We start from the raw sequence: 14729 nt of genomic DNA on the forward strand, positions 1-14729 counted from the left end.
CAAAGCTAGAGTGGCTCAGAACAGCAAACCTATTCGATACTACAAATACGCTCCAATAAGCCACACGATAAAATCCTTCCCAAATTAGAACTCTTTGTTCCAATGAACTCCTTTATTTCCAGAAATGGTCATAAGAACATAAGAGAAGCCAGTGTTGGATCAGACTGTGCAACACTATGTCACACAGTGGCCAAAAATACCAGGTGCCATCAGGAGGTCCAGCAGTGGGGTCAGGACATCAGAAGCCCTCCCACTGTCCCCCCCCCCAAGAACCAAGAATACAGAGCATCACTTGCCCCAGACTGAGAGTTCCTATCTATACCTTGTGGCTAATAGCCACTGAAGGACCTCTGTTCCATATGCTTATCTAATTCCCTCTTATAAGAACATAAGGGAAGCCAATGTTGGATCCGGCCAACGGCCCATCCAGTCCAACACTCTGTGTCATACAGTGGCCAGAAACACCAGGTGCCATCAGGAGGTCCAGCAGTGGGGTCAGGACATCAGAAGCCCTCCCACTGTCCCCCCCCCCAAGAACCAAGAATACAGAGCATCACTTGCCCCAGACTGAGAGTTCCTATCTATACCTTGTGGCTAATAGCCACTGAAGGACCTCTGTTCCATATGCTTATCTAATTCCCTCTTGAAGCTGTCCATGCTTGTAGCCGCCGACACCTCCTGTGGCAGTGAATTCCATGTGTAATGGAATTGGTTCCCACCAAATGTATCCCATCCTGCCTCTTAAAATGATCCACATGCTAGTGTTGACGAGCCACGCCCTGCAGAGTTTCCTAAAGGACTGGGAGCCGTCACATTTTTCTCCAGCAGTTCGTCCCACAGCTGTGCGGCTATTACGGAAAATATCCATCCTCTCGCCCACGCCAATTTTAAAGCCATTTCTACTGGAACTAATTAACGTACCATATTTAGGATTCTATTATGGTTTGTCATGAGCCGCTCTGAGAGCCCGACAGCCTTTCCAACACGATAAGACCAAAAAAAAAACATGTGCAGAAGGACGCAAAGAATAGAGCAGAATAATAAAACAATTTACTAATGAGTAACAACAATAGGAGGGGGCTGCGGTGGCTCAAGTGGTTAAGTCGCTGAGCTGCGTACCAGAAGGTTGGTAGTTCGGCAGTTCGAGACCCGAGTGCCGCATGACGGAGTGAGCTCCCGTATCTGGCCCCAGCTCCTGCCAACCTAGCAGTTCGAAAGAAATTGCAAGTAGATAAATAGGCACCGCTTTGGTGGGAAGGTAACAGCGTTCAGTGCGCCTTGGCGTCTAGTCATGCTGGCCACATGACTATGGAAATGTCTTTGGACAGCGCTGGCTCTTCGGCTTGGAAACAGAGATGAGCACCGCCTAGAGTTGGATTCGACTGGCTTTCGAGGAAGGGAAACCTTTACCTTTACTAACAACAATATAACTGGTAGTAATTCAACTAAGAATACTACAAATCTAGTATTTACAAAAATCCAACAGGTAAATCCACATTTTTTTCAATAATCCAACAGGTGAGTATTCAACAATTCAACAGGTTAGTCTACAATTTTCTGATAATACAACAGGTAAGTCACAATGAACCGAGTAGTAATTCAATTAAGAATACTACATAGGCAGTGTTTATCCATATCCATTGTAGACTTACCTGCTGGATTAATAATACTGCAGATTTACATGTTGGATTGTTGAAAATTTACCTGTAAAAATAGTGGACTCACCTGTGGGATTTTTTGTAAACATTGCATATGTAGTACTCTTAGTTGAATTACTACTAGGTTCATTGTAACTTACCTGTTGTATTATCAGAAAACTGTAGACTTGCCTGTTGAATTGTTGAAGAGTTACCCGTTGGATTATTGAAAAAATAGTGGCTTTACCTGATGGATTTTTGTAAATACTACGTATGTAGTATTCTTAGTTGAATTACAATGCTATATTGTTATTATGCATTATTAAATTGTTTTATTATTCTGTTCTATTCTTAGTGTCCTTCTGCACAGTTTTTTTTGGTCTTATCATGTTTATTTATTTATATTTTTATTTATTTATTTTTGAGATTTCTATGCCACCCTACCCAATGGCTCAGGGCGGCTAACAACAAGTTTAAAAATTGAGTACAATAAAACACTGTTACACATATAGTAAAATCTGGTGCCACAAAAACCTACATAGAATTACACAAAACACAGCAACCCACATTTAGCAGCTAATACTCTTAAAGACGAGAGCGCCAGGAGCAGTTTTTCACAGCACAGTTGGGCAACGTCTGCTCCCCAAGATGTGATAGATGGATAATATCGTCACGGTGGTGGTATAGCGGCGGCGGCGGCTCCTACCCAAAGGCCTGGTGGAAGAGCTCCGCTCGGGGGTCGCATAACTAGTTAGCATGCCAGAGTCTCGTTCGTTATCGGAATTAACCAGACAAATCGCTCCACCAACTAAGAACGGCCATTTACTGTGTAATCGCTGATTGTTTACTCAGCCTTTCAAACATTCCTGATAAACCAATGCATATTGCTGTAGGGCAGTGCAAGGGGATTCTCCTGCCTGGATATTGGGAACCCAGAGGTATTTGTGTGCTAACAGCATGAGAAGTCTGGTGATTACCTACGCAGTCAGTGTTGTGACCTTGGCAGAGATAACAGAGAGCTCTCTCTCTCTCTCTCTCTCTCTCTCACACACACACACACACACACACACAAACATTCCTTAAGGATGCTAGAATGCTTGAAACTTTCCTCTACGCAGATAGACGGAGGAAGAGAGGAGGGGGGGAGGAAATGGGGGAAAACTGAGCTTATAAATAAATGCTGGGAAGCCGAGAGGTTTCAGATCAGTTCCTGCAGCCGTTTGTATTCTGTCGTCTTTGCATCGCGTGCACCCCTGCACCCACACCCCCACACCCCAACGAGTGACACCGCATCTTGCAAGGGGTGTTATCTGACACTTACCGACTAAAATGGCCGAACCGTAGATTCTGCCGTTCTTCTCCAATATTTCGTGGAACCTGAGCTGGCAGGCAGCAGCTGTTTCAAAGTCCACGCCGTAGGCGTGGTGTACCTCAAGCGTGGCAGTGTTCTTCTGCACGTACTGCAAAAAGAAGTCATCCACCCGCACAAGATACTGAGAAGTGAAATTGTAGGCTGGGTTTAGGCCCCAGACAACTGGAGTCGTCTGCAGTTCAAAATCGTAAAACGAGTAGGTACAGAAAGTTGCAGGCTCCTGATCGCGGAAAGCCTTGACGGCTTCTGTGGAAAATATCACTTTGCCGATGTGGATTTCGAACAAGTTCTCCCCCCGCTCCAAGTGGGCGGTTTCGTCAAATTCATCAACCGGATCATCCGGCATGATTTCGGGCCTGAATTTGTACTGCTTGGTTCCATAAGCGATATCCTTCAGCTGGGCTACGAGGCAAAGAAGCATAAAGGACTTAATTTCTCTTTTATTGTTTTTATTCCTTCCCATCTGCCCCCCAAACCAAGGACCACGGATTGACTCTAACGACTCCCTTCCACCAAGTTGGATTCAATCGGTTGGATCCAGTCAGGGGTCATTTCGTAGAAAAAGAGCTAGGGGAACTCATTAGCATAACTCATTAGCATATGCCACACCCCCTGACATCACCGGAAGTGTGTCATAAGGCCACACCCCCTGACATCACCGGAAGTATGTCATAAGGCCACACACCCCGCCCCCAACGGTCCCGGCCGCCGCCGGCCTTGCAGCTCCACTGCCGAGCCCCATGAGGGGCCCGGCGGTGGACCTGCAAGGCCGGCGGGAGTGCAAGGAAGCCCCACGAAGGCCCTCCCTGGCCCCAGGAAGGCAGGGGTGGGGAGAGGCAGGGAGGAAGCAACTTACCCTCCCTCTTCTCCTGCCTCCTCCTGGCTGAATGAGGGCCGGAAGCGGGGCGGCCGGAAGCAGGAGGCGGGGCTTCGTCATGTGCCCCGCCCCCCGTACCTCACCTGGGGGAACTGCAATCCCCCGCAATGACCTCTGGATCCAGTACAAAATTTCTGTTTGCACCAGAGCTCTTACGTAAGAGAGTAAGGCAGGGAAAAGACTGCGGAAGCCTCTTGGGCTAAGTCAGGCTTATCGTATCCCCACAGTTGCGTTTCCACTTGCGCAAGACTGTGCGCAGCCGATTTCGGTGCACTATAATATATGGGGATGAGAGTGCCAGGCAGTGCATGAAATTTTGAGCAAGCGGAACAGGATGAAGTGCATTGGTGTTTCTGCTTGTGCATTGCTGGATCTAAGCCAATGGCTCCTTGCTGCCAAGCTGGATCCGATGGAAACACACTTCCTCCAGCGAGGAAAGGTTTCACAGATGGGAGCCGCTGGATCCAACCTGGATGAAGTCACCGGAAGTCAATTCATGTTTTGTGACTTAATGTATCACAAGGCATATAAACAACTAGAATAATCAGCTCGGTTGAAGCTCCATACATTTTTTTTATGAAGGGGCAAATGGTTTTAAAAAACCACATCCAGACATTCAGCTGATTATCAGCAAAAGGCTTTAGCCTGGGAGGTCGGTGTTCAAATTCCATGTTAACCATGACAAGACAGACTCGAGTAAGCCACCTTCTCTCCCTCATATGTGCTATGCACAAAGCAGCCTAACTGATAGAATCATTGCGATGAGGAGGAGGGGGTGGCAAATGGGACCTTCCACAACAAAAATCAATGTCTTTGTGAAGTTACACTAATGGGGGACGGGATCTCAAGAAGTGTGAGTGGAGAAGAAGTCACCAGGGTCAACACGTATGCAAGGAGCTGTCGCAGTGCCTTCAGCAGTGGCCGGCTCAAGCTCTACACCAGTTTGGTGTAGTGGTTAAGAGCGTGGACTCTAATCTGGGAGAACCGGGTTTGATTCCGCACTCCTCCACATGCAGCTGCCGGTGTGACCTTGGGTCAGTCACAAGTTCTCTCAGAGCTGTTCTCTCAAGGGCAGTTCCTGAAAGAGCTCTCTCAGCCCCACCTACCTCACAGGGTGTCTGTTGTGGGGAGGGGAAGGGAAAGAAGTTTGTAAGTCGCTCTGAGACTCCTTCGAGTAGTGAAGGGCGGGGTATAAATCCAATCTCTTCTCTTCTTCTTCTCTTGTAGAAATGAAAGAATGCTACTGGATTTATTCTAGCAGTGCTCTACGGTGAGGTGCAGAACAACCTGCCTTGGAGCGGAAAGCACTGAAGGATTTCCCACCACTGAGATCCACGTTCTGATCAACGTACCTTCTAATTTACGGATCCGCGTAGCCCTAACGTCAAGGAGATGGACGTACTGTTCCAACTTTAACTCGTAATCTTGCTGCAGCGCCTCCATCTTCTCTGTTACCGCTTCCACTTCTGCCTGAGGACAGACAGAATAGTCAAAGGAATATGAGTAGGCAGGCACCCACTGTGCAATTCTCTCTTGTTATCTCTGTAAAATCCCTGGATCAAGTGAAATGTGATGTTAGGGATCTGTGACTGGATTTCCCAACGTATAATTTAAACTTCAAAAGCAGTTGTGTGAGTGGGGGGAGGACAGAGGGGCCTTCCCACTGAGCCCTTTCCCGATAGATCCCCCCTCCCCAAGTTAAGCATCTCTTCCTCCACTGTACCAGGCCCCCTATTCAAAATGCCGTCTCCCTCAGAAAGGCCGCTTTAAGTTTAAACGATGCACCCAGCTGCAGGTAGCCAACCTAACATGTTGTGTGAATTTTCGAGACACGCTTGACAAATGGAACGGGATGAGACCGAGCCCCGTTTTGGATGCTGCCTTCCCTTGCAACTATACCTGAGGGGGAAAAGAATGACAGTAGGGCTTGAACGCCCTCTCCCATTTCCTTCACTGCACTGGAAAGTGAGCAAATAAACTTGTGAGGGATGAATCCTGCATTCAACATTCCGCCGGTCTTGCAAGATAAAACTCTCTAGCGAGTAAGCTTTATGACCCAGAATCAGGGAGGTTTTGAACGCAGGATTTCCGTACTCCAACAGCTCCCACAACAAAAGGGGAGCCACCCTTTTAAGAGAATAGACAAGCCCGAGGCCCATCCTTGATCTCTTCTCGAGTATAATCTGAACTAAGCCCTAAGAAGGGGACGTTTTCCCTTGAGTTGTTTGTACCACTCTGTTGTGCTATTCATTCATTTTTTAATTTTTTAATTTTTAATCCCCCTTCCTTCTGTTTGGCTCCAATGAATGAAATACTCAAACTAATTTTGGAGTGCAGGGTGTACTGGTTCAACATGCCCAATCTCTGCAAATCACAAGCCAACTTTGCACACATTGGGCAGATCTCTTTGGATTGGTTTGCTCCAGCGGATTGGGGTGGGTGGGTGTTTCTCGGTCGAATGTGAGAATAAAGAACTTGACTGCGATAGTAAAGTTTTGCAGTGCCCTTCTAAAGTCCTGGGATTCATTAATCTCAATAACCAGATTCTATTTCATTTTTTAAAAAAGGCGTAACCAGAGAGATATCAGCAGTCGACTGCACTGAGAGGGAGAATTACATACCTGATAGTCTTTGTTAATTTTATGCTGTACAATTAACATATTGCGGGTCTTTTCGAGCTCTTGAATGGTTTCTGCGTGGGTTGCTTGGAGCTCCCGCATGGACCGTTCCAAGTCTTTGTGAATGTCTTCATCGACCTGCTCCAGAAACGTGAGGTTGCCACTCGCCTGCTGCCGCCGAGCCTGAGCCGCAAAAGTTGACAGCTTCATAATTAGATTTTTGTTTAATTTTTTTGGGGAAAAGAGTTACATTTTAATTGAAACAGATGGACCTCTCGTTTTCCAGCATTACGATAAGTCTCCGCTCGGAAACCAGTCTTCTCAATTTCTCGGGGCTTTCAAGAAGAAAATGAAGGCAGTTCGGAACTCGGTAACCTATCATGCCGGCCGGGGTCTACACCTGTCTACTTGGAAATGTCCCACTCGTTTGACGGGACTTAAGGGTCAGTTCACACAGGATGCAGAGGCGAGCCCAGGTTTTGTCACCAGTGTAAAACCCAGCACAGAGCTGGGGCAGATCCTCTCTCCCGGATTAGGCTTCTTTCTCTCCTTTCAATGGCAACCTGAATGTGAACTGGATCTACTTGAATAGATCTAAGTTTACCTTTTTTGCAATGTACTTAAGAACATAAGAACATAAGAGATGCCAATGTTGGATCAGGCCAAAGGCCCATCCAGTCCAACACTCTGTGTCCCACAGTGGCCAGAAATACCAGTGCCATCAGGAGGTCCACCAGTGGGTCCAGGACACTAGAAGCCCTCCCACTGTTGACCCCCCCAAGCACCAAGAAGACAGAGCATCACTTGCCCCAGAGCCCCTATCTATACCTTGTGGCTAATCGCCACTGATGGACCTCTGCTCCAGATGCTTATCTAATTCTCTCATAACATAAGAACATAAGAGATGCCAATGTTGGATCAGGCCAAAGGCCCATCCAGTCCAACACTCTGTGACACACTGGTCAGAAATACCAGTGCCATTAGGAGGTCCACCAGTGGGGCCAGGACATTAGAAGCCCTCTCACTGTTGACCCCCCCCAAGCACCAAGCAGACAGAGCATCACTTGCCCCAGAGCCCCTATCTATACCTTGTGGCTAATCGCCACTGATGGACCTCTGCTCCAGATGCTTATCTAATTCTCTCATAACATAAGAACATAAGAGATGCCAATGTTGGATCAGGCCAAAGGCCCATCCAGTTCAACACTCTGTATCCCACAGTGGCCAGAAATACCAGTGCCATCAGGAGGTCCACCAGTGAGGCCAGGACACTAGAAGCCCTCCCACTATTGACCCCCCCAAGCACCAAGATGACAGAGCATCACTTGACCCAGAGTCCCTATCTATACCTTGTGGCTAATAGCCACTGATGGACCTCTGCTCCTTCTTGGGAGGTTTATTTTCTGCACTCAGTATCACACTTCCATGACTGAGCAAACTCTTCTATATTAGCCAGATATCCCAACAGAGATACCCTGGTCCCAAGCCACGTAGGGCTTTAAAGGTCAAAACCAATCCCCTGATATGGGCTCAGAAGCAGACTGGTAGCCTGATAGCTAACTAGGTGTGGTGGTGTGAGGGGGCATATTTGCCAGGCCAGTAGCAGAACCAATGCAGTGTGCCCCCCCCAGAACCAGTGCCAGTGTGGCAGTCAGTGCCCAAACCCAACAGAACTCAGGTCAAATGTCCCCAGAGATTCTCTGATTTGACCTGAGTCCTGTTGGGTTTGGGCACTGACTGCCACAGTGGTACTGGTTCTGTGGGGGACCACTGCACAGGTTCTGCTGCTGGCCTGGCAAACATGCCCCCTCACACCACCACACCTCACTTACTTTCTTGCAGAGAGATTCTTGGGGAGACACTGTTGCCTGCCCTTTTCCCATCCCCATAGGAAACAACAGAGGATTGGGGGTACCCTCTTTGGATGCCCCTAGAATTGGACCACCTGATCCAATCTTTCCCAAACTTGGGAGGTCTTTTGGGGAGAGGCTCCAACAGCTACAGTACCAATTTGGGGTTTCTACCTCAAACCCCCTCCCCCAAACCCCCTGAATACCTGTTAGAGGATTTTTGCCATTGACTACAACGGCCCCATAGAATATAATGGACCTGAAAATTTTTGGGTACCAATACAATACCAGCATTGGTATTCGGGTATATTCGGGAATCCTGAAAATATCTGACTTTATTATACCCGAATCCGGGTATAATTTTTTCCTGCACACCCCTATAGCCAACCCCATGACTCCTCCACTGCCCCAGGAAAAAGATGGGTGCCCTTTGTATTTTTGGGATAACACCCCTTATATAACACTGCTAGAATAATTCTAGAATACTTTTTCTACATATATCTCATTTTTTATTCATGTTGAAGGAAGAATGGGGGAAGAATTCTCTTTGCCATAAAAATGACTTGCGTGTAGTTGTATGTGAAAGTAAACATGTAAGTGGTAATGGGGGGAATCAAATCTTTTTAGATTTGTTCTTCTCTGCAATATTGTTGCTAACAACAGAATTACAAACTAAGTGGAAATATACTTTTATCCCCATAACTGTGTTTTTATACATCAGCTAGAAGAAGGTACTCGGGTACAGCGAGGAAAGAAACAAGAACCACATTACATGTTTCAAACACACGGCATTTTAGTTTGGCCTCTGCTTTTATAGCCATCAGAATTATTTTTTATGTCCTTCCAAATCTGTAAACAAAAAGTTGGTTTTTATCAGACCTCTAACAGGACAATGTGATAACAGAAAAAAGCAATTACTTTTATTCTAACAATCAAGGGGAGGGGGAGAGAAAAGCTTTAAAGCATTGCTTGAAGGGTCGGATAATTCACTTTTGATGTCATAATGAAATATGTACAGATCTAAAGAAAAAAAAAGTTTTAGCCCCACCGTCTTTTTCTGACTTTCTCACGCTCCTCTGCTCTGAAAGGAAACCGGTCCAATATTGCAGAAGCAAGACACATTAGCTGGTGCAAGGACCAACCCTTCTGGAAAACCGTGTGCTTGAAGAATAATGCTCACAAGGGGTATTAGAGGGTTTAAAACAACGGTACAAGACAAGCGTGAAAATAGGATTAGTTTTTGCAAAGTTACCTTTAGAAGCAGGAGAGCCTCAGTGAGTTCTGCCACGTCGATGTCGCTCTCCTAAAACAGAGACAGAGTCAATAGGATGGTGTTGTTCACTGCGAATGAATAATGGAGCGATACACTAAGGATACACGGTGTGCATTCTCACTAAACATGACATTTTGCTGGATATCATGAATAAGTAAAATCTGTCATATGCCTGCATTCTTTGGCTTTTAAGAAAAGAGATTTTTGCTTTGTGCATAAAATATAGAAAAACTTCTCTCTCTCTTTCTGGCCATTCTCTAAACAGTCAAAAAGAGTTCACCTTGGTGAAAAACTTCATGCGGTTTTTCAGTTCATCCAGCTGTTGCTTCTGCTCCAGATAGTGTAGCTGCAGATCTTTATTCTCCTGCGTCAGCTTTTCATTTTGTTCTATAAAAGAAAATACATCTTTTGTTTAAACTTGGCACGAACCTGAAACGGCCACGATTGTTTCTCAGTCTACCTTCCTTGTAATAAACACATTTAAAAAACACAAAAAAACACAACTTGTTTCCCCCCTTCTTTCCTGTACTTTTGTTTACAAAGCCAAAAACTTGTCCCCACAGAATTTCAAAACAGCAGTCAAGGCAGAATAACACAGGATAGCCAACTCCAGATAGGGCCTGGAGATCTGGGACTACAACTGCACTCTGGACTACAGAGATCAGTTGGAGAAAATGGCAAATTTGGAGGGTAGACTGTATGACATTATATTCCACAGAAGTTCCTCCTCTGGTTGCCAACCTCCAGGCAGTGGCTGGAGATCTCCCACCATTACAGCTGATCTCCAGGTTACAAAGATCAGTTCAACTGGAAAAAATGGCTGCTTTGGAAAGTAGAGTCTATTGTATCATATCTCACTGAAGTCCCTCCCCTCCCCAAACCCCACCATCTTTAGGCTCCGCCCCAAGAGATGTGACCTGAAGAACCACGGATAGAAGTTCAGGTCAGAAAGGGTGGTGATATGATGAAACTAAACTTTAGGGACAGCCCAAAGCCAGACATTCAAGAATAAGCCATATTTTAAAACATGTTTTTCCGAGTGGCATACAAAATATGCTTCTTTTGTAGGTGTGTAATTCAGAACAAGTGGCAAAACAACCTCTTCTGTTTCATCGAAGTAGATTCCAGCATCCATTCCTATCTCTCCGTATATATAACTGAGTAGTGGGGTGGCACTTTCTGAACATTCCACACGCCTCTAAATCAGTTGGCTCCATGATGTGTCACTCAGAAGCTGTCCCTATCCACTGGTTGTGTTGCCTGAGTCCCGCCCACAGAGGCAGCGCCCGCCAAAATGTTCCTCAGAAGATGGAAGCCAGTGGATACACACACAAGCAGAGATAGAGGATGGGACCAGACACACAGAAAACAGGAAGCCAAAAACCCGAGGCATGCTGCAAAGCAGAAATACAGACACAGTCACAGACAAATCTACGTAGGCATGCACAAACAGGAGGAGTGCAGGAACAACTGGCTGATGTGGAGAATGACATATACATTAAAAAATACAGAGAGTGTGCGACACTGGGATAAACCCTGTGAGTGGGGGGAACCTTTAAGCACACCCAGAACATAAAATGACTTTGCAGACTGCCCAGTTTTAGAATACTTCACAGAGCCCTGTGTGCTTCATTTTCTGGCCCACATTGTGTGACCTTGGACACCAGTTATTGTGTAATAAAAGGTATGCAGGCAAGGCAGGATATAAATCGAAATTAATAAATAATAATAATACTTTACTTCCACATTTGTGCCTTTCTATTACACTAGAAATAAGGCCCGTTGTGGAAATAAAAACAACGAGATCTAGAAAGAGGCTCTGGGAGAGTGCTCTGGCTTTGGGCAAACAGTGTCAGTCTGCTTTTAAAACATGAATCTGGGACCTGCACACCACCGGAATACAGCAGATTCCATATGCAACTGACATTCCAACTGCCTTGCGGGGGGGGGGGGTTTGGGGGTGGGGAAGGGAGAGCGGAATGGAGTGAAGTCCAATCAGCTTCCATATGCAAAAGACCAGGTTGTCGAAGCAGTTGTGGTGTGGGCGGGACCCGGGCTTTGCCTTCTGATTGGTGGCAATATATGCTGAGGAGCAGTGCCATCAGCCATACACTAAGGGAGTGCATTTTGGAATTAGAACTTTGGCACCCACTATCCAATTATATATAAGGAGAGATACTGCTAATATGTACTTAACCTGCTTCCAGCTGATACATTTGTTACACAACACATCTTTCTAGAGCTCGTTATATTGCTTTTACTATGGGCTTTACTGCTAGTTTATCATAATTTTATAAATTAATGGATAGAGACTTTTATAAGCAGACAGAGTCACTGTCAACCCAATGTGCAAGCATTATCTTAAGCAATTTCCATTAGTGGTGGGCAGGGGGTGAGTAGGTAAATGTGTGCCTTTTAGCTTTGAAAAGTCAAGAAACTGATATGTTAGGATTTTTCCTGTTCACCCATAGGGCATACAATTTCTCCTCAGCCAGTCATATACCCCCACTCCCCCCTTTTCTGGAATACTTGGACAAGGAAGCAAAGGGGAAGTTTTAGACACAAATATTTCAGAGAATGCCAACAGGCTTATATCTAGGAAGTGTTTCTGATGTCACAACACACCAAGGAGGGGGGCTGCTATAGGAACATGCCTTGGGGATTCTTGGGCACCCTCCCCCGCTCTTTATGAGGACAACTGACTGAATTAGTCCTGATTCTGTAGCAAACCTTGGTTCACTGCTATGTTAGAACTGGGAAACTTACACTTTCCTGGCAAACCGAGATTCCAACAGAACAACGTTGAGTCCAGTGGCACCTTTAGGACCAACAAAGTTTTTATTCAAGGTGAGCTTTCCTGTGCACACACACTTCTTCAGCTCACCTTGAATAAAACTTTGTTGGTCTTAAAGGTGCCACGGGACTCAAACTTTGTTCTGCCGCTTCAGGCCACCATGGTGACACACCAGATTCAAGATTCCAACAGTGGTTTAGTCCTGGCTTGTGGAGAAAAACACAAATTGCGGTTTGCTTTAACGTGTGAAACATGCCTTGGTCCCTGTCGCACGACTCGGCTGACCCCCCCCCCCCCTCCTTGGATTAGTTTAGCCACCTTAGGGACCCTTCGTCTTAGAGAGCAGCTGGGGTCTCAGTTGCTTGAATGGGGAAAGGGGGCACCACACCCTGCTTCCACACTTCGCCTGGGTTGCTTGCTGCCTTCCCTCTCTCTGGCCGTGGCTTGCACACCTCAGGGCAATCCTCCCTGGCCCTCTTGCACTGCTCTCCTTTTATCGCCTTCCTCGCTCCCCTGAGCCGCCCCTGCCCTTCCCCCTGCTGCCCCGCCTCTGCATTTAAAGAAGGATGCTGATCCCTGGGTGGGGCCTTGGCACCAGGCATCTCTTCCTGGGTGGGGTGTGCCCAGGACGCTGGATCCGGAGATGCATTTGGGCCCTTGCGCCAGGCCATAGGCCCGTGTGTGGCTGTCTCCGCCCCCCAGGGGAGCTCCCCCTCCATCACCACGCAGCAGCCGGCCCCTGGGGCAATGTGGGCTGAGGGGACGTGGCGTTGCTGCGCCTCCACCTGACTCCTTCGCCACCCCCTGTCCTGACACTCTGAACCTCCACGTGGGTGTGCAGCTGGTCGCCTCGGAGCTCTCGGGCAGTGGATCGGTGGCCAGCAATGGGGGGGGGAGGCCCGCAGGAGTCCCACCCTCGGAACAGTCCCTAAAGTGCTACTGGACTCAAATCTACTACAGACCAGCAGGGCAGCCCTCTGAAAATAATTTTCTGGGAAGACCTTTCCCCGAAAACTGACTTTCATGGTGATGATGTGATTTAAACAAGGCTAGTAAAGCGATGCCTCATTCTACAACCCATTAATGCCTCAACTGTATGGAAACTAAGCCAAAATATAGGTACATGAAACGAACACAGATTTTCCCCCCCTCCTTGTTCCATCCTGTCTCCCATTTCTCTCCCTTCCCTTGCCTCCGTCATGCCAGTTTTCAGATCGTGACATTTCTTCAGCACTGATCTTGGTGGCCCCGGCTAGCCCAATCTCATGAGACCACGGATGACAAGCAGGGTTCGCTCTGGTCAGTACTTGGATGGGAGACCGCCAAGGAAGTCCATGGTTGCTATGCAGAGGCAGGCAATGGCAGACCACCTCTATTAGTCTCTGCCTCAACCTGGATATCCCAAGGTAGCCTGATCTTGTCAGATCTCAGAAGCGAAGCAGGGTCAGCCCTGGTCAGTACTTGGATGGGAGACCACCAAGGAAGTCCAGGGTTGCTACGCAGAGGCAGGCAAGGGCAGACCACCTCTGTTAGTCTCTGCCTCAACCTAGATATCCCAAGGTAGCCTGATCTTGTCAGATCTCAGAAGCGAAGCAGGGTCAGCCCTGGTCAGTACTTTGATGGGAGACCACCAAGGAAGTCCAAGGTTGCTACGCAGAGGCAGGCAAGGGCAGACCACCTCTATTAGTCTCTGCCTCAACCTAGATATCCCAAGGTAGCCTGATCTTGTCAGATCTCAGAAGCGAAGCAGGGTCAGCCCTGGTCAGTACTTGGATGGGAGACCACCAAGGAAGTCCAAGGTTGCTACGCAGAGGCAGGCAAGGGCAGACCACCTCTATTAGTCTCTGCCTCAACCTAGATATCCCAAGGTAGCCTGATCTTGTCAGATCTCAGAAGCGAAGCAGGGTCAGCCCTGGTCAGTACTTGGATGGGAGACCACCAAGGAAGTCCAAGGTTGCTACGCAGAGGCAGGCAAGGGCAGACCACCTCTATTAGTCTCTGCCTCAACCTAGATATCCCAAGGTAGCCTGATCTTGTCAGATCTCAGAAGCGAAGCAGGGTCAGCCCTGGTCAGTACTTGGATGGGAGACCAGCAAGGAAGTCCAGGGTTGCTACGCAGAGGCCGGCAATGGCAAATCACCCCTGAATGTCTGCCCTGATCTAGATGGGCCAGGCCGGCCTGATCTTGTCAGATCTCAGAAGCTAAGCAGGGTCAGCCCTGGTAAGTACATGGATGGGAGACCACCAGGGACGTCCAGGGTTGCTACGCAGAGACAGGCAATGGCAGACCACCTCTATTAGTTTCTGT

At 47.4% G+C, this 14729-nt stretch overlaps 1 protein-coding gene across 1 annotated transcript in view; it reads right to left on the reverse strand.

The window, feature by feature from the left end:
• Positions 1–14729, reverse strand: part of RPGRIP1L (RPGRIP1-like) — a 136609-nt gene that overhangs the window by 73575 nt on the left and 48305 nt on the right. The window contains exons 11-15 of the mRNA XM_015422281.1: positions 9908–10014; positions 9607–9657; positions 6508–6687; positions 5239–5356; positions 2959–3411 (exon numbers count right to left, since the gene is read on the reverse strand). Of these exons, the coding sequence (XP_015277767.1) occupies positions 2959–3411; positions 5239–5356; positions 6508–6687; positions 9607–9657; positions 9908–10014 (909 nt within the window). The remainder of the gene's footprint in view (positions 1–2958; positions 3412–5238; positions 5357–6507; positions 6688–9606; positions 9658–9907; positions 10015–14729) is intronic.

This window comes from Gekko japonicus, unplaced genomic scaffold, assembly GCF_001447785.1.
Source record: "Gekko japonicus isolate JY-2015 unplaced genomic scaffold, Gekko_japonicus_V1.1 scaffold1051, whole genome shotgun sequence".
Taxonomy (NCBI): domain Eukaryota; kingdom Metazoa; phylum Chordata; class Lepidosauria; order Squamata; family Gekkonidae; genus Gekko; species Gekko japonicus.